Raw genomic sequence first — 27,101 nt, forward strand, 5'->3', positions numbered from 1 at the left:
AAGAGGCATTTGGATGGGTATATGAATAGGAAGGGTTTGGAGGGATATGGGCCAGGTGCTGGCAGGTGGGACTAGATTGGGTTGGGATATCTGGTCGGGTTGGGATATCTGGTCGGCATGAACAGGTTGGACCGAAAGGTCTGATTCCATGCTGTACATCTCTATGACTCTAAATACTATTGTTTCTTCTTCCACAGTGCATCACCTTGCATTTATCAGAGTAAAATACCATCTGCCACTGCTCAACCCATCTGACCAGCTCTATATCTTCATGTATCCTACAACCATCTTCTTCGACTAATCTTGGTATCATCTGCAAATTTGTCCCACATTTTCATCTATAGCATTTATGTGTCTATAAAAGAATAAGGGTCCCAATACTGATCCTTGTAATACACTGCTGGATTCATGGCCTCCAATCACTCAAACAGCCTTCCACCACCGCCCTTGTGTCCTATTGCTAAACCAATTTCTGATCCATCTCACCTAGTTTCCCTCAATTCCATGTGATTTAACCTTCTCAGTCAGTCTCCCGTATGGGACCTTGTCAAATGCTTTGCTAAAATCTATATAAACTAGATCAACTGAACATCCCCCACAGTTGATCACATTTTCAGAAACCTCTAACAAATGTGTTAGGCATGATCTCCCTCTGACAAAGCCATGCTGACTATCCCTAATCAACCCGTGTCCTTCCAAGTGGGTATTAATTCGCTCCTTCAGAACTTTTCTCCAAAAGTTTCCCAACCATTCAGTAAGACTCACCAGTTTGTAATTTCCTGGTTTGTCTTTACCACCCCTCTTAACAAGTTGAACCACATTAACCATATTCCAGTCTTCCGGCACTTGCACTGTGGTCAGAGAAGAACTAAAAATTTGTGTCAGATCCTCTGCAATTTCCTGCTTCACTTCCCACAGCAGCCTGGAATGCAGTTCATCCAGGCCTGTCATGACATAGGTTGCTGTTGAGAGTGTGTTGCTGGAAAAACACAGTAGGTCAGGCAGCATCCGAGGAGCAGGAAAATTGACATTTCAGGCCAGAGTCCTTCTGTCATCACAGCCAACCCACTTTCACCCACTCATAGTCCTTGTTATCATTTATTTAGCTCTTTCTCTTCCCTGGCTCACTGTCAACAAACCCTTTGCCTGCCTCTCTCTCTATCTGGGTTCTATCTCCATGTATTTGCTCTCTCCTTCTCCCTCCTACCTTCTGTCATCAGCATAAATACCACTTTCTCCTAGATGTTATCGGTATGGACTCAAAACATTAACTCTGCTTCTCTCCACAGATGCTGCCAGTTTATTCAGCAATTCCTGCTTTTGATTCAGATTTCCAGCACTTATAGTTCTTGTTGTATTTTAGTATCCAAATGAGCCCCAGAGCCCTGTGGAGCATTCTGAATCAAATCAGTGAGCAATGCAATTGCAGATCAGAATGAGCACTGTACTATCCAACAAGTTGGATAGCTAAATGCATCTTTTGTGTCTGGAAAACAGGTTCAGCACCAATGAATCCCAAGACCAATAACAATTTTACAGTCCAAAGGAATAAAAATACTGTTCCTTGGCACTAAAGGATATTTTTTAGCATAGCCAATCCACCTAATCTTTGGACGATAGGAAGAAACACCTGTAGACACAGAGAGAACATACAAATGCCATACAGATGGTTGTCCAAAGCTGGAATCAAACCCTGGTCCCTAGCACTGTGAGGTAGCAGTGCTACCCACTGAGCCACTGTGCTGCCCATTGCATTAAAGTCTCAGTTAAAAGGCAGTAATATTGGCCAGAAGGGGGATTGCAACCATGACCTAAGCAATCTTATTCCCAGACACTAACCATCTGAGCTAATCAGCCAACATGCATTTGTTGTGCTGAAGAAATTAGAAATTTACAAATGGTTAGATGAATGGGCCAAAATTAGGCAAATGGAATTTAACATGGATAAGTGTGAGGTTATGCATTATGCTTGGAAAAATAAGACAACTCATTATCTAAATGGAGAGAAATTTCACAATGCTTTGGCACAATGGAATTTGGGTGTCCTCTTGCATGATTTCAGAAAGCTAGTATGCCAATACAGCAAATGGAATTTTGGCATGTATTGCTAAAGGAAAGGTGTACAAAAATAGGGAAGTGCTGTTGTAACAACATAAATTATTGTTGAGACCACATCTAGAGTACTGCAGAGTTTTGGACTCCTTACTTGACAAAAGATATAATTATATTGGAGGCAGTTCAGAGAAGACTCTTATGTGGGGAGGTTGAGCAGCTTAGGCCTATACATACCAGAATTTAGAAGAATGAGAGAAAATTTAATTGAGGTATATAAGATGCTAAAGGGGATTGACAAAGTAGATGTAAAGTGGATGTTTCCACTTCTAGGGATATCTTGAATGAGAAGTCATAGTTTTAGACTAAGAAGTGGCAGATTTAAAACAGAGCTGTGGAGGATTTCTATCTTTGAAACTTGTGAATCTGCGGCTATCACTACCCCAGAGTGCAGTGGATACCAGGACACTTAGTAAGTTTAAGGCGGAGATAAACAGATTTTGAATTAGTAACAGGTTGAAGGGTTAGAGGGAGTGGATACTTAAATGGAGTTGAGGCCAAAATTAGATTTGCCACAATCATATTAAATGGCAAAGCTGGCTCAAGGCACTGAATTGCCTACTCCTGCTCTTATTTTTTTAATGTTCTTATATCAGTTGATGTTAGTACTAGGGGTGGGTCAGTTCTTAGACTGAAACCTGGCTGATGGATCATATATATAATGTTTGCAGTTGGTTTTTATGATCACGTGGGATGGGAAATTGCAATCCTTGAAATAGGAGTCATCTGGGATGTTCTGGAGTGGAATTGCTCCTCCTGGGAGCAGATACGCAGAGGAGGAGGAATTGGGATTAAGGGATCGTGTTTTTACAGGAAGGGGTGTTGGGAGGAGGTGTTGTCCAGGTAGCTGTGGGAGTCAGTGGGTTTGAAATAGATGTCTGTGTTGAGTTGGTCAGGTAAATCCTGGGCCTCCTCCACTGCCAAATCAAAGCCACCTGAAAACTGGAGGAAGTATGCCTCATCTTCCGTCTCAGGAGACTACAACCACAGGGTATCAATGTTGACTTCATCAGTTTCCAAATCTCCCCATCCCTCACCCCATTCCAGATCCACCCCTCCAACTCACCACCGCTCTCTTGACCTGACCGCCCTGTCCATCTTCCTTCCTACCTATCTGCCCCACCCTCCTACTGAATATCACAATTACTCCCCACCTGCATCCATCTATTACCATCCCACCTATCTTCATCCATCCCCACCTCCATCCCACTACTTACCTCTTAGCCCCCTTCGCCTTCCACATTCCTGATGAAGGGCTTATGCCCAAAATGTCAACCCTCCTGCTCCTCGGATGCTGCCTGACCTGCTGTGCTTTTTCCAGCACCTCACTTTTCAATTCTGACTTTCCAGCATCTGCAGTCCTCACTTGTTCCTACCATGTAGTAAGGTACCATCATTTTGAATGCATTTGGCAATGATAGATGCTGGTGGTACCATTGCAGCTAGCCACAAAATGCATTTTACTTTTTCATCCATTGAGTTTAGTGGAATCATAAATGCCTGATCTTTACCGGGTCTCTGCCTCATCTTCCTGTTATGGATGACTTTATCTTATAAGGCTGATGAAGAGTGCTGTTGATTGCCGAAGTGATGCACATGCAACACAATGTGGAAAAAATGGGACTGGGTGGGAGGCCAGCTTCATTGGTAGGTATGTGGGAGTAAGTGGAGTATATCCACCTGACTGAATTCTGAATGATGGGGTCCTCTGATGGATAAGTGATGAGGATGTGGTGCATTGTGCTTTGTAGAGTGATAGGTAGGAGCTGTTAAGTGCAAACTAATTCACTAATCACTTACAGAGACCATGAAGTTTTTATAGCAATGCAATCCTCCAAGCCAGACTCCAGCAGTGGTCTTCTGACTCAGTTGCTCTTATCCTTCAGGGCCTCTGTCCTCCACAGGAATCTGAACTAATTCTTCATTTTGATACATTTTCATCACTAATTCATCCTGCAACAAATGAATGAACTGAGGAATTCCCTCTTCTCTGGAGTTCCATGTATATAATTCCTACTTGCAGCCAGTACGCACACAGCAGAAACATTTCTAATGGATGATCAAGAGGGGCAGACTGGTTTGAAGAGGAACAAGCTAACTGCATCATGTGCTATCAAAGTGCATTACTGAACTCTAGATGAGTACTGAGAAAGACAGTAGCATGGGTCCTGCTTGCTCCAAGGCTATAATAACCTAATGAGGAGGTAACATGAAGGTATCTCAGCAGTAATTAGCCTAGGCAAATCACAGATCAAAACCCCTAAAATGACCATAGATCTTAATAAAGCTTTTTAAATCTTTATTATCTCATTAGAATTTATTGATCTGGAATGTTATCCACCTTTGTTAAATCTTGAATATCTTTGGAACTGTCATTGACCAACACCTCAGAATGACCTGTTTTTCATTGTACATGATGTGTTATACATTTGATTTAGCCCAACATCAGCCCAATACATTAAGTCACTTCCTTGTTAATCAGGTTTTCAGCTGCCATCACATCTTCCCCAATTCCCTTTCCACAACTAGCCAATTGCCTGCCAGCACCATCCCATTTCTTGTCTGCCTTATGCTGATTTTTTTTCCCTGTTATGCATTGAGCTTTCTTGAACTAATTTTATTCATCAGACCCAACTCCTAAGCACTTGATCCTATTTTCACTTGACTGCTGAAAACCAGCAACCCTTCTGGTCCTTGTCTATGCTGACATTGCAAATGATTCTGCTTGGATACTGTCCTTCTCCCTTTCAAACCCCTCACCATCAACGCTGTCCTCAAAAATAAACATATTTAATCCTCCAGTGAACTACTTTATTGCTAATATGATTTTTATGTTCTTAGGTCTTCCAGAACGTGAAGCCTGTTATCAATCATTTCCAAATATTTTGCTGGATGTTCGTTTCATTATTACAACAGGAGAAATAATTTGTGGCTCTGTGAAATCAAATGAAGAATATTGTCAAAGGACCGGTAATTTAGTTGAAGACGTGAACAAAAATGTTTGTAGACTTCAGGTACGGAATATTGACTGTTCGGTTAAGTTCAATTTCAAATTGTGTCGTCTTCTGACATGTAATATATCAAAATAAAGGTAGCTTTTTAATTAAGTAACAACTGTGTCAATTCTCAGAGAGTTATAGAATTTATTTTTGCATTATTAATCATTTAGTAAATTATGGCACACAGCCCCATTCTGGGCAATTATAATGGATCATGAAACTGAAGGTAACTGTTGAAATCTGGCAGCATAGCACTAATATTGGCGGTCTGTACTTGCTTAATAAAAATATATATAATAATAAAAGGAATTGTTCTTGTATCAAAGCAGTACTTTTGTGTCTGTAGTACTTGTGCAGGCAGGGCCATGATGTCAGCTGAAGAGATGGCTTGCTGAGGCATCTCCACTGTGCCATTATTCACTGTATTCCATATTCAGGAATATGCTTCAGAATATTCCTGCTGAAGCACTTATTCACGAAATGTTGACGCTTCTGCTCCTTGGTTGCTGCCTGACCTGCTGTGCTTTTCGAGTGCCACACTCTTCGGCTCTGACTTTCCAGCATCTGCAGTCACTTTCACCAATGTCAGTAGCAGTGCATGCAACAGCAACCCTTATGGAAAATCATGGCATGTTCCAAAGACGGTGCTTCCCCTTCCAGCATTGTATCTTCAGTTTGTCACTGCACTGCTGAGCTCAACCCTCCATTTGTCCCTGTTTAGCCACAGGACCGTCCTTTCTGAAGCTGGGAGCCACACTCCTTGAGAAGGAGATGGGTGCAGCAGCAGAACTAGGAAGGACAGCATATCAGTTGGAGATGGCCATGCAGTGAGAACTTGATTTTTGAAGGGTAATGCCCTGGACACATAATTCTCCTCCTTTTTGTCAGCCCCACCTGAGGCCTCTTGCAGAGCCATTTTGGAGACTGCCTCTGTCTCCTCCCGTCACTGCAGAATTAAGTAGTGAGCACTTTATACGTGCTGTGAAGACTGTATCTACATCTTTTTTCTTTAATTTCCTTTATTTTACAAGCTGAGTGGTCAAGCCTCTCTTTAAGAATGAAGATAATTTTAGACAATTGTTTAGCATGTCTTTGTTAATTGAGGTTCAGAAAGCAGGTCAGGAGTTAAATACATTAGCCAGACAACTCTCACTGCAGCTGAAGTAATTCCAGAGTGTTATCATCTTAAAAACAGATCTCTGATGAGGAAGTGGAGACATCCTCACAGACCTGCAGGTGAAGAACAGGCAGTTGTTAAGCAAATAGTGACATTACCTGGATTTGTAAGGAGATACGATATGACACGTAGGAATATGGAAAATGCGAGCATCAATAAACAGAAATTTTTACATGTCTAAAACTTCATAAAAAACATAAAGCAATTCCAGAAACTATTACTTTAAGAACCATAGCAGGTAAGGTTGTAGTGCAGAATGTAAATTTTGTTTTTTACTCATTATGGCTTACCAATTGAGACACAATCTGATCAAGATTCTAACTGTGTATATAAAGATTTCCGGAACATCATCAGCAGTTTGGTCATGAAGTCAACTGCATATCATCCACAAACACAGGGAGCTTTGGAGAAATATCATCAGACTCACAAAACCATGATTAAAGCATACTGACACAAATATCCACAGGACTAGGACAACGAAATAGATTTCTTCCTGTCTGCAACCAGAGAATCCCCAATAAATCTACTGGGTTTAGTTGATTTTAATTGATCCATGTCCATGGGACTAGAGATCCATTATGATTGATGAATGAAAAGTTTGTAAGACAAAAAAAAGCAATCCACATTGCTGGATGTCATGACCCAGATTCTAGAGAGACTCACAGGAGCATTTAAAGATTTAATGGGAGAAAATGAAAGTGTGGGCAGACAAACCTACTACAACCAGCTCAACCTAGGCCAACTACTTCAGCTGCTTCATCAATGACCTTTGATCAGAGGTGGGGATGTTCACCAATGATTGCACAATGTTTAACTCTTCAGATACTGAAGCAGTTCGTGTCCAATTGCAATATCCAGGCTTGGGACAAAAAATAACATTCGTGCAACACAAACGCCAGGTAATGGTCATCATCAATAAAAGCTAATCTAACCACCGCTCTTGCCATTCAATTATGTTACCATCACTGAATCCTGCATTATCAACATCATGGGGGACTATTCACTATAAACTCAACTGAACTTGCCATATAAAATACAATTACTACAAGAGGGCAGCATGGTGTCTTAGTGATTAGCACTGCTGCCTCACAGCACCAGAGACCCAGGTTTGATTTTAGCTTTGGGTGACTGTCTGTGTGGAATTTGCACATTCTCCCCGTGACTTCATGGGTTTCCTTTGGGTTCTCCAGTTTCCTCCCACAGTCCAAAGATGTGCAGGTTAGATGAATTGTCATGCGAATTCCCCATAGTGTTCAGGCATGTGTACGTTAGGTGCATTAGTCAGGGGAACTGTAGAGTAATAGGGTAGGGGAATGGGTCTAGGTGGGATACTCTTCGAAGGGTTGGTGTGGATTTGTTGGGCCGAATGGCCTGTTTCCACACTATAGGGATTCTATGATTCTATGAAGAGCTAGGAAGTCAGAGGCTGTGAATACTGTGGCAAATAACTCACCTGACTTCACAATGGGTAAAGTTGTTTTAATCCAGAACCCTTTAAATTTTTTTTAAGTATTGCCAATGTCAGAAAGAGTTACAAACATCCTGTTCTAGTAATTCCAAAACTGATTGCATGATCAACTCATAATGATAAGTGTTATTGTTACGTCGTTATGAATGCCTGGCTGCTTTCATGAGCTAAAATGATCTCATCATGGGAACGTCTACACTCCCAGTTTAATTGGCAGCTCAAATAGATTGCTAATGGATTAATAATATGATGTTATGAATAAAAGATTGCTTTTATAATGGATTAAGTGTTTGTACCATAAATTTTCAATGTACTTTCATGAATTTGTTTTAATATAGTGAAGGCTGTAGTAGATATAAATGCCTTGGTTTTATTTCATCTCAGAATGGTTCCTGAGATCTTTGCATAGTAGATATTGGGTGACTTGTCATGGAGGGTGTAAGGATCAAGGGTGGTAAGGGGGTTGATGTGAGTTAGCCTTATTTTGGCATGGGGCTTAAAGCAGCCATAGTAGTTGGTTGGAGGCCCTGGGGTGGTTTTAAGTTGGCATTGGAGCATGGAGGGGGCATGGAGCCATGTTGATGTGAATTAAGATGTGAGAGGTAGAGGGCCTGAAATTTAACAAAACAACTGAGACATAGTCTCAAGGAACAAAGATAATCCATTTAAACAACTCCCATCATTATTTGCCAATCCCTGTGGCTATCTCTGATCTATTTCTGGGGGTGATGGACTGACTCAATCCTGAGCCCCCACCTCTCCTTCTGAAAATGTAAATTGTGTTTAATGGGGTATTTTCTACTGTGGCAGGCTTGCTGAGTCAGAAAATTCTCTGATTGGAGCCAGCCTTCTTTGTAGAGACAATCTGTCCCGTAGTCTCTTAGCTTCATGGCCACCCAATGCTTAGATATTATAATCTTTTTAAACAGAACTGTTGTATACAGCAATAAATAACTTTGTCTTTCAGGAGAATAAATGCTACTTTACCTTGATCAAGGTACCAAGCTTGCACAACTTGAAACAATTACAGTTGGTTCTGATAGCTACTTTGATGGCACTGCTCAACAGTGTGACTGTTTTATCAGAGGACTCCTAAGTGTAGATTATTTATTGTTTGGCTTTGAAATGGCACTTCTGCAAGTTTGGAAGCTTCTCTTCTCTGGAGAATAAAATTTTAAGAATCATGACACAGAGTAAATAACATCCAAATAATGCATGAGTATGGAAATTTCTTTGAACAATTTTATTATGAATTCTTGACTCAGAGGTCAAGTTCATTTTGATGCTGTTTTGATCTATTTATTTAATCTGTTAAGCATCATGACTCACAGTAACTCACTGGTCATGATGTCCAGTTTCATCTGGTACATAGTTAATTACAAGTTGATAACATTTCCATTTTTTACTTCATTATATAAAAAAGAATTTCAAGTCCAATATGACTCTTTTGCCAGATCTGTTGCATTTTCTGTTTTTACTTTTACATCTGCAGTACTTTGCATTTATTACATTAGAGATTTTATTACTTTCTCAAAATATCCTTTGTTGTCTTCAGGTAAGAACAGCTTGCCGGTGTCCTCGGCAAGTGGCTGAGCCCCAACAGAAAGTATGTAACATCAGTCCAGTGCTAAGGGAGTGCCTCCTGGTTTGGATTTATGTAAAACATAAAATTCAACACTTGGATGATATTCTGAAACATCTCCTCCTAAGAGAGCAACTGTGCAATACGGATTGGTAAGTTCCATCATTTTCAAAACATTGCATTTGCTTCCAGGTTTAATAAATTGGCAATAAATGACAAATATTACTCAGGAGAATAAAATATTCCTGCAAATAAGTGTTAAATTTGAAAGAATGAGGACACCATTTTATGACTTGCACAAAGGCAAATATGTATTTGCATCCAATTTAATGTTGTGCAGATTTCATGTTAGCTAATCTTTTTAAGCTACTGTGTCCATTGTTCATTTGTTATCATACTTTTCATATATATTGTGCTTCACAATTTGATCAATAGGACTATTCATTATGTTCTAATCTTTTGGGTCCTAAAGAATTGGGAGCAGCATCAATGAAAATCATGGGAAATCATTTCATATCCTATACCTTGGGATACTTGGACACAAGTACAAAAATCTAAGCTCAGATGTTTGGTATTTATACAGTGACTTTCAAATCTATTCTGCATGACTGAACAAAATTGATAAAATGATATTTTATACATATAGTTTAAGATTAGGTTTCGGCTTAAGAATGCATATTGAATTAATGTACAGGTATTGAGCAGGGTGGTGAAGAAGGCATTTCGCACACTTGCCTACATTTGTCAGGGTGTTGAGTATGGGAGTTGGGATGTCATGTTATAGCTGTATAGGCTATTGGTGAGACCACTTTTGGAGTACTGTTTACAGTTCTGCTCATCCTTCTATAGGAAGGATATCAATAAATTGGAAAGGGTTCAGAAAAGATTTACAAATATGTTACCGAGATTGGAGGATTTGAGTTTTAAGAATAAGTTGGATAGGCTGGGACCTTTTCTCCCTGGAGCATTGGAGGTTGGGGGAGACCTTATAGAGGTTTATAAAATCATGATAGGCATAGATAAGGTGAATAGCCAAAGTATTTTCCTTATGTTTGGAAGTTCAAAACTGTAAGGCATAGGTTTAAGGTGAGAGGAGAAAGATTTAAATGGACCTGAGGGATAACTTGCCAAAAGGAGTGGTAATCGTAAGTACAGTTACAACAATTAAAAGGAATTTGGACAGGTACATGAATAGGAAAGGTTTAGAGGAATGTGGTCCAAATGCAAGCATATGGGACTAGATCGGATTGGGATGTTTGCCTGGCACAGATGAGTTGGATCAAGGGTCTGTATCTGTCCTGTATGACTCAATGACTCTATAAATACAGTAGCAAGAACATCATGCACACTCTCTCTGTGCAATTTTGAAGAATTCTTATCAATTATACCTTGTATGTATCTTACCAAGAGATTCATACCCATAAATACAGTCATAGTGACATAGAGATGTACAGCACGGAAACTGCCCTATCGGTCCAACTTGTCCATGCCGACCAATTATCCTAACCTAATCGAGTCCCATTTGCCAGCACTTGGCTCATAGCCTTCTAAACCCTTCCTATTCATATACCCATTCAGATGCCTTTTAAATGTTGTAATGGCACCAGCCTCCAACACTTCCTCTGGCAGCTCATTCCATACACGCATCACTCTGTGTGAAAAGGTTTCTCTTTAGGTCCCTCTTAAACCTTACCCCTCTCACCTTTAACCTATGCCCTCTAGTTATGGACTCCCCACCCCAAGGAATATTTTGACTTTATTTTTTAATTTTAGGTTCATCAAATTATTCATTTTTTAAAAATATTGAGATGGAAAACAAACTGGCATTGCACAACAAAGTATCGAGTTTCCTTTATAATTTCAGTGCATAAACATGGTTATAGAGAAATCAATGTGATTGAGGTAAAAGTTTTTAAAAACAACTTTCAGGAATACTTTCTTAATCAGTGTGTTTGAGTGCATGCTGACTTATTAAAAATAACTCAATCTTGAATATTGTACCTTCCTCAAATCACCAAGGAAAAGGACAATTAAACTGGATCAATGCTTAAGTCAGTTAAACTAATGCATCCTTATTGTCATTACCAATCAGTGTTAAATTGACAGCTATCCATTTAAGTTATGAATTTTATTTCACTGTTACAAAAGTCAGAATCCTTTTTAAGGTAGCCTTTGGTGTTTGTTTATGTCCACCAGTTCAATAAAAAGTCTATAATGTACATAATTCCTTGCTCTCACACAGAGACTGTTTGGTTCATTGCAAGTTAATCTTTGTGAATTAAAGTGATAAAGCTATTGATTCACAATCTTGGAATTCCTTACCTAAAAGGGTTGAATGAATTTTTTTTAATACTCATTTGTAGGACTTGGGTATCACTGGTTGACCAACATTTATTGCCTGTCTTTAGTTGCCCTTGAGAAGTTGACCTGCATCACACAAAATGCAGTGATCTAAGAGAGGATTCACACCGTCTTCTCAAGGACAAAGAATAGGGAATAAACTCTCGTCTTGTCAGTGATATCCATATCCTAAAAATAAATTATTTGTGAAAAAGTAACAAGATGCATAATTGTTCCCCATACAACCTTGTCCAACATAAATGGAATAATGAATCTCCTAAGAAAAATTTACTTATCACAAAAAGGCTGGAAACCATATTGATGGGAGATTAGCCTGTAGAGAAAGTGTAAGTAATTTAGCACAGACGTCTTAGCACTGGAAACGCTTGCACATCATCCAGGTCTGTTGGAGTACAAGTGTGATGTGGGAGATTTAATCTGTAATGAGGGTAGCAGGCCAAAGCTGAATAGTAGCAAAGTAAATGTGTGCTCGACAGAATTGTTCCTCTGTAATTGTAAATCTTGGAATATCTCTCAGTTGGTTTGACTGGATACCTTCTAAATTAATACAGGCATGGTCTATGGACAAAGTTTCCCTTCAATGCACTTATCCAATTTCCTTTTGAATTTTTTTGTTGAATTCTAATTCATTCATCCTTTAAGTAAATGTATTCCGGTTTGATAATTTGCTGTATGAAAATAAGCGTTTTTCTCTGATTTCTCTTCTTTTTTGTCAAATATGTTTCTGTTTGTTGCTTACCAACTCTTATGAAGACTTCCTTAATGAGCAATAGAAAGCTAGCATGAAACTGCAAAAACAATGTGCAGATTAGTGAGTTTTGAGAAGATTTGTAGCTCAGGTTGAGGTTCTGGATGTAAGTTTGCTCGCTGAGCTGGAAGTTCATTTTTGGACGTTTTGTCACATTATTAGGTAACATCATCAGTGACCCTCCTGTGAAGCACTGGTGTTAGTGACCCACTTTTTATTTATGTGTTTAGGTTTCCTTGGGTTGGTGATGTCATTTTGTGTGGTGATGTCATTTCCTGTTCTTTTTCTGAGCGGGTGGTAAATGGGATCCAAGTCGATGTGTTTGTTGATAAAGTTGCAGTTAGAATGCCATGCTTCTCGGAATTCTCGTGCATGTCTCTGTTTGGCTTGTCCAGGAATGGATGTGTTGTTCCAGTCGAAGTGGTGTCCTTCCTCATTTGTATGTAAGGATATTAGTGAGAGTGTGTCATGTCTTTTTGTGGCTAGTTTTCTGCTTGGTTTTCCAATGGAGTGTTTGTTATAGTTCTTGCAAGGTATTTTGTAAATTACATTAGTTTTGCTTGTTTTCTGTACAGGGTCTTTCAAGTTCATTAGCTGCTGTTTGTTGTGGTTATTGTGCAGATTAGTCAGTACTTATAAAGGGAAGAAACAAATGGGTGTACACACTTCATGGAGCAGCTGTAATAATACATTCGTCATAATTTCTGATGGTCAGACATTTTTTATCTGAAGGGTAGATTGGAGTTCCATATCAGGACCATGTAGAAGTCTTGATGCAGCCGGTTTTGTAGGAATTGCCTGGAAAATTTGAGTGGAACATTTCAGATGATTCTGACTCACTTAAGCTTAATGGTTATGCTGGAAAGGTGAGAGTAACTATATCCTACTCTACATTCTGTATAATTATTAAACTGAATCCTGACTCACCATGCAATACCTCCCACTGATTCCTGACACACCAAGCCCCCACAGCCAGCTTAGTCCTGCCTGACCTGACAATCCTGTTTAGTCACAACACCCCATATCTAACCAATCTTCAGACCCAACTCCTTGATTCCACTAGATACAAGCTACTCCTGCCCCCACCAAACCAAAACTCAACACCTCAATTCTGCCAGACCCAACCACCCATCCCAAACCTAATACCTTCAGCCCCACCAGATCCAAAAACCTCCAGACCAGCCTGGAATACTCTCCTGAACTGACATCTCTCCTCCACTGCCAACCTGACCTCTTCACTTCCAACAATACATATATCCTCAACATGACACCTCCCCTTGAACTGACCCCTTGACCTATCATGATCATTCATTCACTTACTTGAAAGCCTATCTGTCTCAACCACTTGCATTCTAACCCCTCATCACCTTGCTACCAAACCTCCACCTCCTTCCCTATCTTTCTCATCCAACCAGCATTACTCACCCACCCAGCACCTTATCCCATTCGCCAGCTACGACCCTTACCTCACCCAGCTAGCCCTTACACCCTCAACACCCAGTAGCCTACTCCTCACCAATTTCCTCAATCTGGTACTTTAACACTCAAAACAACCCTCTCCATCCATTTGCTTTACTATCTCCTTTACCACCTATCATCTACATTTAAATACTGACAATTTCCCAGGAGCTGTCAAAGTGATGGCAGGTCATTTATTATTTAAATTATTAAGTTTAAACATAATTTATGCTGTAAGATTGTGAAGTACTTACTACTGAAAAAGTGAAAATTAGGAGTGAATTTCTGGCTGTGGACATTCCTGGATTAATTTCCACAGTTCTGTAACTGGAGGCTCCTATTCAAGGATTTCGAAGGCAGAACTGAATAAAATGAATGTAATTTTTTTTTGCTCAGTAAAGGGTCAGAAATTTGGGCCATTGTGAGTACAGGTTCAAGTAGGAGGTGAAAGGTCATAGAAGACAAGGATCTGTTAAGTCCATTTTAAAGATTGTTGGTTACATTGCCATAAATATGAGAACACAAAAAATAGAAGTCAACCAAAAGACTCCTTGAGGCTCCATCATTCAGTACAATCATGCTCAAACTTCTGCCTCAACTAGTATCTGCTAATTTCCTGACAGACCAAAGATTTATCTATTTAAATGTAAATATACTCAGAACTGGAGCTGTCTAGGTTATACAATTAAATCTAAATTTAATCTAAAGATTAACAATCCTTTGATTGAAGAGGTTTCTTCTCATCTCAATCCTAAATGATTGACTTCTTGATTGAACAGTCAGGGGATACCATTCCTCAATGTATATACAATCAAGCCACTTCTAAGTCTTGCATGCTTCAATGAGATCACTTCACAATTTACTTAGCTTATGTTCATAGGATAACCCCTCTAAATCCAAAGCATTTATCTAGTGATCATTGGCTCCTTTAATTCTTCCTAGGATGTGGGTGTCACTGGCAACGCCAGTATTTGTGGCTTATTTGCTCATCCCTAATTGCCCTTGAACAGAATGGACAGTTAAGAGAAAACCACATTGTTCTGGGTCTGGACTCACATGTCGGCCAGACCTTGTAAGGATGCTTCTTACTGTTTTTTGCAGGTGATTTGTGTCTCAAACTGCGAAGACAGATACAACCTATTTGTTCAACATCTGTGGCATTTCCTTATTCCCGATAATAGTTTCTCCTGTTTTTGATTCTAAGGAACTGATTATACTTGGAAAGATTCTTAAAATCTGTTTTGGATTCCTGGCTAGCTTACTGTTATATTCTACTTTCCTCTGTTCATCAATTTTTTTTTTATCACCCTTCCCTTGCTATTGGCCAGATTACTGGGGGATAATTACCCTGTCTTGTGTTGGTACCTTAACTTTAACCTGACAGAGCCAATGGAGTCAATAGTTTAATTCTCACATGCTCATTTGAAAGATGGTACCTTTTACAGTGCAGCATTCCCTCAGTACTGTACTGGAGTCAAGATTGTTGTATTTAAGTCCTGGAGTGGGACCTGAACCAACAACTTATGGTTTGGGGGTAAATATGCTACCAACTGATACTGTCATGGCTGAATGTATGACAGTGTATGCTACCTTTGAGATGTGAATGTGACTATCAAAAGGCAGACAGCAAGATGGTTGAATGCTGCCAGCACCAGAAGTAACAAGTACAGGATAATCGCTCATCATAATCAAGACGTCTCCCTTTGGGCTTTAGTGGATTTCACAGCGAATGGTCACAAAAAGAATTGCTGATCCAAAACAGATTTACACACCAAAAAAACATTTTCATTTTGAGATTTAAATGCAATCATAGAAATGATTATGTTAAATTAAACAGTGGCACGGTGGCACAGTGGTTAGCACTGCTGCCTCACAGCGCCAGAGACCCGGGTTCAATTCCTGACTCAGGAGTTTGCACATTCTCCCCGTGTCTGCATGGGTTTCCTCCGGGTGCTCCGGTTTCCTCCCACAGTCCAAAGATGTGCAGGTTAGGTGAATTGGCCATGCTAAATTGCCCATAGTGTTAGGTGAAGGAGTAAATGTAGGGGTATGGGTCAGTTGCGCTTCAGCGGGTCGGTGTGGACTTGTTGGGCCGAAGGGCCTGTTTCCACACTGTAAGTAATCTAATCTAAAAAAAAGATGTGGAGGTGCCAGTGTTGGACTGGGGTGGACAAAGTTAAACATCACACTATACCAGGTTATAGTCCAACAGGTTTATTTGGAAGCACTAGCTTTCGGAGCACTACTCCTTCATCAGGTAGCTGTGGAGCAGAATCATAAGACACAGAAATTATAGCAAAAGATTATAGTGTATTGCAATTGAAAGAGTATATTTAAAATATAAGATTTTATAAGAAAATGTGACGTCTCAGCTCAGACAATGCATTAAAGGTACGAGTTTAGAGTCTGTCTGTATCCCAATCTTGAGTCAGACTGGTTCTATTTACAAAGCAGGAATTTATAAAATGTTACATGGATTGACTGGTTGCAGATTGTATTCTTTTTGAGCAAAATAGAATGTGTCTGCAAATACAGTTCTGCAAATGCAAATCACACTCACGCAGACTCTCTCTCATATACATGCTCTCTCTTATACACACACACATACATCCTCCACATTCACACCCTCTCACAGGTTTATACTCCATCACATTCATACATTCACTCTACCAAGCACGAGCACATGCAAACACACACTGCCTCACGTGCACTCACACACATGCACATACATTCACATGCACACACACTCTTTCTCACATGCAGATACACACACATATACTATGAGGTGAATTTGTATTTGCAGAGTTGTATTTGCAGACACATTCTATTTTTCTCAAAAAGTGTACAATCTTAAAGCAGTCAATGCAGGTAGTAAATCCATGTAACATTTTATACATTCCTACTTTGGAAATAGAACCAGTCTGACTCAACATTGGGATACAGACAGGCCTAACCTCACACCTTTAGTGCATTGTCTGAGTTAAGGTGTCACTTTTTTTTTTGAAAAAACCTTAAGTTATCTCGAGAATGTGACTTAAAAGAAGTTCTGGGATTTACATTTTAATGAACCGAAACCTCCAACCCATTCTAATAGATGAAAGAGGTAACAGCAATCTAGATTTGTTCAAAATATCGTTTCAGTTGCATGTCATCTTTTGTCTTAAGATTCTGCTCCATAGCTACCCAATGAAGGTGCAGCACTCCGAAAGCTAGTGCTTCCAAATAAACCTGTTGGACGATAACCTGGTGTTGTGATTTTTACTTAAATATTTGCATACAAATATCTAGATTTTTCCAAAGTCATAATTTCTCCCCCTACTTTCAAGTAGATCTTATGGGTCTAGACTGTAAATGCAGGAAGGATTTTTCCAATGTCCAGAACCAAGGGTCATAGCCTATGAATATGTAATAGACCATTTAGGACCAAGATGAGGAGAGATTTCTTCACCCAGTGAGTGTTGAACCTGAGAGCCTCCAACAGATTTTCTCTCATCTGTCTCTTCATGAAAAGGAACATCCTAAACTTCTACCATTGAGCTGCAAAATTGAAGTCACTCAGCCCTGGAATATATTCTTGTAAATCATTTCTGGCCATGTTCTAATGTGTTCATATCCTTCCTAAAATGCATTCTTTTGAATTAGCCACAATTCTCCAGTTAAGGCTAAACCAATGCTTTATAAAGGTTTGCCTTAATTTTCTTCCTTTTGTACTCCATGACCCAATTTTTAAAAACCCAGGACCCCATACGCCTTTTTAAGGTTGGAAAGAAACAAATAGTAGAGTACCATATGAATCAGTCCTAAGACTTCAATAAGTTACTAGCTATAAAAGGCAGATGGTAGTCGTAGACAGTTGTTTTTCTGACTGGAGAACTGTGACTAGTGGTGTTGCCCAAGGATCAGTGTTGGGACTTGCGTTATTCATAATATATGCATTCAGAAATTTGGATGAAAGTATAGATGACCTTATTAATCCATTTGCAGATAACATGAAAATTGGGAAGTGAGGAAGGTTGTCAAAGGATATAGCAGGATGTAGAACAGTTGGAAACTTGGGCAGAGAAATGATGTGGAGGTGCTGCTGTTGGACTGGGTTTGACAAAGTCACCTGACGAAGTAGCAATGCTCCGAAAGCTTGTGATTTCAGAGGAATCTTGAGGCACAAATCTGTAGCTCCATGAAAGGGGCAACACAAGAGGATAGAGTGGTAAAGAAGGCGCATTGATTATAAAAGTTGGCAAATCATGTTGCAACTGTATTAAATTTCAGTTAAGCCACATTTGCAGTATTGTGTGGAGTTCTGGTCACCACATTTCTGGAAGGATGTGAAGGCTTTGGAGAAGGTGCAAAAGAGGTTAACCAGGATGTTGCTTGGATTGGAGTCTATTAAGTATAAGGAGAGATCAGACAAATGTGGATTGTTCTTGATCGTGTCAGGAGCTGAGAGGTGAACCGATAGAAGTATATAAAATAATGAGTGTCATGGATAGCGTTGATGGTTAGAGTATTTTTCAGGGTGGAAATGTCAAATAGTACAGGGCATAGGTTTAAGGTGAGAGAGGAAAGATTTAAATGAGATTTGCAAGGCATGATTTTAAAAAAAATGAGTGTGTTAAGTGCCCATAATGCATTGCCAGACAAGGTGGTAGAAGCAGATGTGATAACAAAGTTAAAGAAGCATTCAGGCACACACACGTGAACAAGCAGGGAATAGAGGGATGCAGATCATGTTCAGGCAGTTGAAATTAGTTTAGAACAGCATTCATGGTTGACACAGACGTAGTGGGCTGAATTGCCTGTTTCTGAGCTTTACTGTTCTATGTTCTATATTAATGACTTGGAGGAGAAGGTCAGAGTGAAATGCTGATGTGGTGAAGATACAAGGAATCTGCGAGGGAATGCAAATAGATTGAGTGAGCAAAACTTGGCAGATGGAGTTGCATGCAGAAAGTGTGAGGTCAAAAAAATCAAAAAGCAACTATTATTTGAATTGAGTTTCAGATGTTAATTGTGCATTGAACACGAAATGTCACCAAAAGAGGCAAGTGGAATTTTGAGGATTCTGAGGGGAATTGACAGGATGGATGTTGAGAAGATGCTTCCACTAGTGGGGGAATCTCAAACTAGGAGATGTAGATACAGAATAAGGGAAAATTATTTTGAAACTGAGATGTAAAAGAATTTAGAGTCATAGAGTCATAGAAATGTACAGCACGGAAATAGACCCTTCGGTCCAACACGGCCATGCTGATCAGATATCCTAAACTAATATAGTCCCATTTGCTAGCATTTGGCCCATATCCCTCTGAACTCTTCCTATTCATATACCCACAGATGCCTTGCAAATGTTGTAATTGTACCAGCGTCCACCTCTTCCTCTGGCAGCTCATTCCATACATGTACCACCCTCTGTGTGAAAAAGTTGTCCCTTGGGTCCCTTTTAAATCTTTCCCCTCTCACCCTAAACCTATGCCGTTCAGTTCTGGACTCCTCCACCCTGGGGAAAAGACCTTGTCTATTTATCCTATCCATGCCTCTCATAATTTTATAAGTCTATAAGGTCACCCTTCAGCCTCCAACACTCCAGGGAAACTAGCCCCAGCCTATTTAGCTTCTCCAAATAGCTCAAACTCTCCAACCCTGGCAACATTGTTACAAATCTTTTCCAAACTCTTTCAAGTTTCACAACATCTTTCCTGTAGCAGGGAGACCAAAATTGCACACAGTATTCAAAAAGTGGCCTAGCCAATGTGTTGTACAGCCAAAATATGACCTCCCAACTCCTATACTCAATGCACTGACCAGTAGAGATTGCCACACTAAATGTCTTCTTCATTATCCTTCCTTCCTTTCAGCGAATAGTGAATGTCTGGCTTTGTTTACCCCAGAGAGTTGTAGAGCTAGATCATAAGTATTAAAGAGGAGGGAGTTGATTTTTGAAATACCAAGGAGTTGAGGGTTTATGAGGAGCAGGCGAGGGCAGATCAGCCACGATCTTATAGAATGGCTTGAGGGGCTGAAAGGCCCACATCTGTCCTTTTTTTTAATTTTATTATATTCTTGCACACCAAAGTCATTGATATAGATCAAGAAAAGCAGTGCTTCTAAGTTGATCCCTGCGGACCTGCGCTAAATACAATCCTCTGGTCCAAAGAGCAAGTATTTGTTACTTCTGTCTGCTTTCTGTCACTCAGCCAACTGCTGCCACTACTTCTTTAATTCCAAAGGCTTCATCATCACTGACAAGCTTGCAGTAGCAATTTATGACATGCTTTTTAGAAATCCATTTACACCACATCAATCACATCACTGGCATCAATCCTCCCTATTAGCTCATCAAAAACTTGAGCAAGTTAGCTCACTTCAATTTTCCCTTAACAAATCCACATCACATTTCTTAATTCTTAAGTGATTGCTAATTTTATTCCAACTGTTAGGCATGATGTCTGGGCTCAGCCTTTAGAAGAGGACTTAATTGAGGAGGAGACAAAAGTTCAGTTTCACAAACGTAAATTAAAGTCTTGGTATTAAATTCTCAGAATCTTTAAGGTGGGTCAGCTTTCCCAACCTTTGTGGCTGGGAAACTCTTTTGTATTCTTTAGCATGCAATAAGTATTAATTTCCACCATGGATCACTGGAAATAACTCACTACCACAATCTTGTTAGGTCAAAACAGGAAATGTGTGTCCTCAAACCAGTGTACAGGAAACTGTTCTGTAGGAGGGTCATTGGACTCGAAATGTTGACACTCCACAGATGCTGCCAGACCTTCTGAGTTTTTTCAGAAATTTCTGGTTTTGTTTGATTGTAGAGATGCACATCTCAAGCTCACATTCATTGTGACCACAAATGAGAGTGTTATCACTGATGTTCAGAGTGCTTCAAATCCTTGAAGTGCAGACTGAATCATCATCTGAAATATCTAAGCTGCTGAACTGATTCCAAAATTGAGCCTTATTTCTTGAGAAGTCTGATATGAGTAAGTTACCTCAACTCTACTTCAAGCTCATTTTAATGGTAGCTTACATCGAAGTCAAGTTTAGTGAATAATTTAGCTCTATATACTTGGTCTATGACATTATCAACTGTACCTCTCAATGCTCTTGTATCTATGAGAACACCTATATTAGGCAGCCAATGGTTGCTATCACACAGACCAAAAAGAGTGCAAAAGTAATTTGCAGAACGGCCTTACACTTCTGCATTGGCTACATTCTCTTGTCCTTTTTGTGTGGCACCTAGTTGTTAATAGTTAACTTTGCTGATGACGAGCATCAGCAAAGTCATTAGGTTTTCCATCAGCTTTACACTGTTTGTCAATAATAGAATACTTTGTCCAGAGTCAGAATGCACTGCCACAGTTAGAACATCATTTGGACAAGTTACAATGCTGTTTGTAAGGGTACAGTGGTTTTGTGGCACATGAGACATTAATTGTGTTTACAGGAGTTAAACCTGAACTGTGATAGTTACTATGTCAGGCTCAACCTCATTCCAAGGTGGTTAATGAAATAGAAGCCAAGTCTTACATCTTTTTTTCTGGAGAGATGTTTATTGACTTGCTCAGTTTTAATCTCCTCAGCCCACACCCAATGCCATAATTTCTCTCTATCCACATAAAACTACAAGGCAACAAATGTCCAAGACCTGTTTTGTTTAACCTTTGTGTTAACAAATGGCAATAATATAGACGTAATATAGATACTGAAAGCAATCATGATTTTGCTAATTCTTAGAGCTCTGGTAGTTGACTAAAGAGACAACCTTTGATTATTTATGTTTTGATTTCAATTTACAATTTGTTTGGCAGTTACCTCAGTCCTATGCAGTATTGGACAATTATCTTGTTTTGCACATTGGAAAACAATTATTTCATATATTATATTTTCTGGATGTGAAATAGGTTGTTAGTGCATTTCTTTTGCTGAATTGTAGTTGTATTCCTCATGAGTAATCATCTCATAAATATCATTCATTCTTCACATCCATCATGGAGAGGTTAGACTGTTTATCTTTTGACATCTGCAATTATAAAACCTGCCATCATACCTTTGAAATATCATAGACACATTTGCAGATGTGTAAATCCAGATGATTCTAAATACACATCATAAGATGTTAGACAGGCATAGAGAATACTATCTTCATCTGGGACACAGATCAAAATTCCCTGTAATGACCTGAGATTAATCTTTTTGATTTGGTGATCATTTTTGCAGAATCAATGTGTGTGTATATAGTTATTTTCTAATCAACCTGTTCTGAGATATTAGTATACACCTCTGGAACAGGTCGGACTTGAATACCTCTGGGCCATATGATACCTCCAGAGGCAGGGACGGTACCATTGTATCACAATAACTTTTAAAATAGTAAGCAGGGAGGATTAATCAGGAATCATTATTCCACAATGACACCAGTAATTCACGCAAAATGTTTTTGCATGGTTTTGAACCAGGACTTTTCGCATGTAAGGAAATGTAATCTCCACTACAATACAGAAGGAGGGCACTATTTTTTAATGGTACATTGGGCAAGCTTCCCGAATTCTGAATTCAAGCTAGAGTGTCTTTTGTGTATATCTCTAATATAGCCTCAACATGCCCCTAAATCTTAAACTTATAATGTTGCGCAGAAAATAGATAAGGGCCTTTTGAAAGTTTCATAATGCTGTTATAAAGTACCTAGGAATAAATGGTTAGATACTCACCAAAGGCATTCAGAATCAAAAGTGCTACATGTTCTGTTGAACATGAATCTTTTATGATTATCCTTTCTCCTACTGGACCCCTGCTGTTGTGGTAGCCTCAAGTGGACAAAATGCACAATGGTATTTTCAATAAGCTATAGTTTTGCCAACTGCTGTCTTTCACCACAGGCTTTCTGGTCAACCAGCCTTTCAAGCTGACCAGCTGCTGGGTGAACAACTAAATCAATATATTCTAAAGGGTTCTGCTGTTATGTTTAGCACAACTTTATGTATTCCAGTCATTTCCAGGTTTATGTCTCTCATCACCATCTAACTGTAAATACTGTGGCTTAGTTACTGAGCGAAATCTCTTCTCACCACATGGAGTGACAATTCCTCTAAACACTAGTTGGGTAATGGGACCAAATGGCTGTCACAGTAAACTCAAGGTAGACTAAAAATGTACTTCAACCAGTATTTACTGTGGAGAAGGATATGGAAGGTAGAAAACTTGGAGAAATAAACAGTAATACCTTGAAAAGTGTGCATATTACAGAAGATGAAGTGGTGAACGTCTTAAAATGCATAAACATGGATAAATCCCTGGGACCTGATCAGGTGTATCCCAGAACTTTGTGGGAAGCTAGAGAGATGATTGTTGGGCCCCTTTGCTGAGATATTTGTATCATCGATAGCCACGGGTGAGGTGCTGGAAGATCCATGGGTGGCTTATGTGGTGCCATTATTTAAGAAAGGTGGTAAGGTGGGGATTCAAGGTGACGGCAATCTAACAAGTCAGCCTTACTGAGGTCTGCACCATAACTCAGGCAAAGTGATGCTTTTGCCCCCAACATTTTAGATGACCTGGGAAAAAAACAGTAATTTTAAGTTGCTAGAATCGCTACATATCTTTTTTAGTGAATTGGGAAGACGACTAAAGGCAAAGGGCTGCATGGATCACAATAAGCAGTGCACTCCCCTGCAGTGATGGATGCACCTGTGGCCGCAGCATCAGCCTCTGTGAAAGCCCGTTGGACTTACCCTCTCAGCAGGGACTGGCTTCAGAGTTTGTTAAACTCTGAGAAAAGATCGAATCAACGATGGAAGGGACGTGGGCCAGGTTGGAACCGATCTCGGCCATGCGGCAAAGGCACGAGCAGGAGATGCAGCGCCACGGGTAGCATGTGGAGGAGGTCGAGCAGTGGACCGCAGCATCAGAGACCGCAGCAAATCTTTGGCAGGACAGGTCCAGGCTCTGGAAAAGCAGGTACAGGCCTTAGTGGAGCAGGTTGACGACTTCGAGAATCGAAGTCAGAGGAAGAACATTCATGTTTTTGGGCTGCTGGAGTGAGAAGAAGGGTATCAGCCAGCCAGTTTTTTTGAGCAATGGTTGCCACATTTTCTGGGATGGGAAGCTGAGGCGGACTGGGTGCAGATCAGTCGAGCTCACTGGGTCATGGGGCGCAGGCCCGGGTCTGACCAGTACTCCTGCCTGGTCCTAGTGCAATCCCAGTCCTATAGAGACAAGCAAAAGGTGTTGGAAGCTTCCAGAATGATGGGGAAGAATCCACAGGGATCGAAGATTATTGTGGTTCTGTTCGCCGAGCTGGAAATTTTTGTTGCAAACGTTTCGTCCCCTGTCTAGGTGACATCCTTAGTGCTTGGGAGCCTCCTGTGAAGCGCTTCTGTGGTGTTTCCTCCGGCATTTATAGTGGCCTGTCCCTGCCGCTTCCGGTTGTCAGTTTCAGCTGTCCGCTGTAGTGGCCGGTATATTGGGTCCAGGTCGATGAACATCAACGAGCCATGAAACACCACGACCAGCTATCCTTAGTAGCCACACACGCAGACGACAAGCAACATGAATTCAACTGGGACAACACTACCATTATAGGGCAAGCCAAACAAAGAACAGCCAGGGAATTCCTAGAAGCATGGCACTCATCCACAAACTCCATCAACAAACACATCGACCGGGACCCAATATACCGGCCACTACAGCGGATAGCTGAAACTGACAACCAGAAGCGGCAGGGACAGGCCACTATAAATGCCGGAGGAAACACAACAGAAGCGCTTCACAGGAGGCTCCCAAGCACTGAGGATGTCACCTAGACAGGGGACGAAACGTTTGCAACAAAAATTTCCAGCTTGGTGAACAGAACCACAACAACGAGCACCCGAGCTACAAATCTTCACCCAAACTTTGATCGAAGATTATGTTTTTCAGGACTTTTCTGTGGCCGTGATCTTTAAGAGGAAGATCTTTGATTAAGTAAAGAAGAGGCTGAGGGATTTGGATATCCAATACTCTGCAAAGTACCTGGCAGTGCTCCATTTCAGCCACAGAGGGTCTGTACATGTGTTTGACTCAGCAGAGAAAGCAAAGAACTTTTTGGACATTTCAAATAGACTGACTGGTTCAAGCCATATGGACAATAGTGGGTTTTTTTGTTGTTTCTTTCATTCTGTTTTGTTCCTTTAATATTTTTTAATCTCCTTTTCTCTTCCCTTTTTTACTTTCCTGGGGTTTGGGAAGCATTCTCTGAACTTTTGGGGTTTTTTTCCAGCAATAATGGAAGTTGACATACCCACTTTTAATTCCTATGCTTGTAAGATTTATGTATTCTTTACTTTTGTTTTGCCTGGGTTTGGGGTGAGGCTTCAGCTAGCCATGGAGGTGTTTGTCGTAGTGTGAGTGCCCCCTATGGGCAAGGGGGCAAGTCTCCTATTATCTATTTTCTGTATTGGTTTATTGTAACTGTAGTTTTTAAAAGTTTTGTTTTAGTAGTTTCTGTCGATGTGTTTTTCTGACTCTGTGAGTCTTTAATTGTCTCTACTCAATGCGTTGAGAATAGGGTTCTTCCTCTCAGGTTCACAGGCTGTTTTAGATGACTATGACTAGTTGTTTGTTCAAATGGTGCACCTGGAATATTAAGGGGAGTAACTCACCAATTAAGAGAATGTACTTTCAAATCTTAGAAAGGAGAGGGTTGATGTCATTCTGTTACAAGAAACCCACCTTGATGACAAGGACCATCTAAAGTTGAAGCAAGTGGGATTTGACCAGCTGTTTTTTTCATCTTTTAACTCTAAAAGCAGGGGAATAGCCACACTCCTTCAGAAGAATCTCCCAATTCAGTTGTTAGAACAAATGAATATGGGCTGTTTGTGATACTCAAAGCTTTAGTACATATTAAGAGGTAAGGTATTCAGAATCCTCCAGCACACCTTCTTAAATTTTTGACGGGTGCGCATTCTAGATTGATTGCGCTTGGAACGTGCCGTACTATTATAGGAGGAGACTTTAATCGCCTCATAGATCCCACAGTGGCTAGGGTGCCCAGGGGTTCCCAGGGCACCGCCCCACAATCTAAACAATTGGTGGACTTATGTATGGAGTTGGAATTGATGGATGTATGGAGATGCCTTCACCTGGCAGGTAGGGATTTTACTTTTTTTCCAATCCGCACAAATGTTACAAAAGGATTGATTTGCTTCTTGGTCCATCGGCTTTTTTGGATTCGGTGTTATTCTGTAAAATTGGGAACATAGCCATTTCTGATCATGCAGCAGTGTATTTGGAGGTTAAGGCCAGGGACAATGGGGTAAGTTTGTGTCATTGACGCATTGGGGTCCCTTTCTGCTTAAGAATAGTAAATTTATTGAATACTTTTCATGGAAGTTTAAAGTGTTTTTGGATATCAACTCGGACACAGTCAGTAACCCATCTGTGCTCTGGGAGACTGCCAAGGCCTATGCAAGGGGTATAATCATCTCTTATTCAGCTAGTTGGAAACAACAGTGGGGAAAGCAGCAATGTCTGCTCAAGACCTGGCTGAAGGTAGCCGAGATCACAGACTTTGATTGGCCATCTGTGATTAAATTACAGCGAATTACAACTCTCCAGGCTGCTCTGAATTCCACGCTTACTCAAACAGTGAGGAGAGAGAGAGATTCTTTTTGCGAATCAAAGGATATTTGAGTATGGGTGTAGGCCAGGTAAATACCTGGCATATTTGGCTAGGAAAAAGAGCACCCCCACCTCCCCAATCTATCACGCCTATTTGTGGATCCAAAAAGATTAATATGGCTTTTAGGAAATTTTACTCCAAGCTGTATCAGCCGGAGGGCTGTGAGGATCATTTGGTGAAAATGGAATCCTTCTTTAAGAACCTGGACCTTCCAGGTGAGACTTCAGAGCAGGCTTCCCTTGACAGTGCAGGAGACACAGGAGGCGGTAAGGCATCTCCAAAGTGGTAAGACACTGGGCCCAGATGGCCTTTCGAGTGAGTTTTATAAGGAATTGATGAATATGTTTACTGGGCCAATGCTGGACATGTACAATTATTTGTACAGTCAGGACTGCCTCCTGCCCTGTTTGAGAGAAGCTAATATTTCTCTCATCTTCAAGAGGGGGAAGGCGGTGGAGGTCTGTGTTTTATACAGGCCTATCTTGCTGCTAAACTTGGGGGTAATATCCGATCTCAAATGTGAAATCTGATTCTC

General features: G+C 40.3%; 1 protein-coding gene across 3 annotated transcripts in view; it reads left to right on the top strand.

Moving 5' to 3' along the window:
* The window catches only part of tmem232 (transmembrane protein 232), a 137,400-nt gene that overhangs the window by 53,566 nt on the left and 56,733 nt on the right, over positions 1-27,101 (top strand). For all 3 annotated transcript variants that reach the window (XM_087998699.1, XM_043710462.2, XM_087998700.1), the window contains exons 7-8: positions 4,954-5,126; positions 9,312-9,490. In XM_087998699.1, the coding sequence (XP_087854825.1) occupies positions 4,954-5,126; positions 9,312-9,490 (352 nt within the window). The remainder of the gene's footprint in view (positions 1-4,953; positions 5,127-9,311; positions 9,491-27,101) is intronic.

This window comes from Chiloscyllium plagiosum, unplaced genomic scaffold (genome assembly GCF_037043375.1).
Source record: "Chiloscyllium plagiosum isolate Xiang-an unplaced genomic scaffold, Cpla_swu_hap1 HiC_scaffold_2, whole genome shotgun sequence".
In the NCBI taxonomy this organism is placed as follows: Eukaryota; Metazoa; Chordata; class Chondrichthyes; order Orectolobiformes; family Hemiscylliidae; genus Chiloscyllium; species Chiloscyllium plagiosum.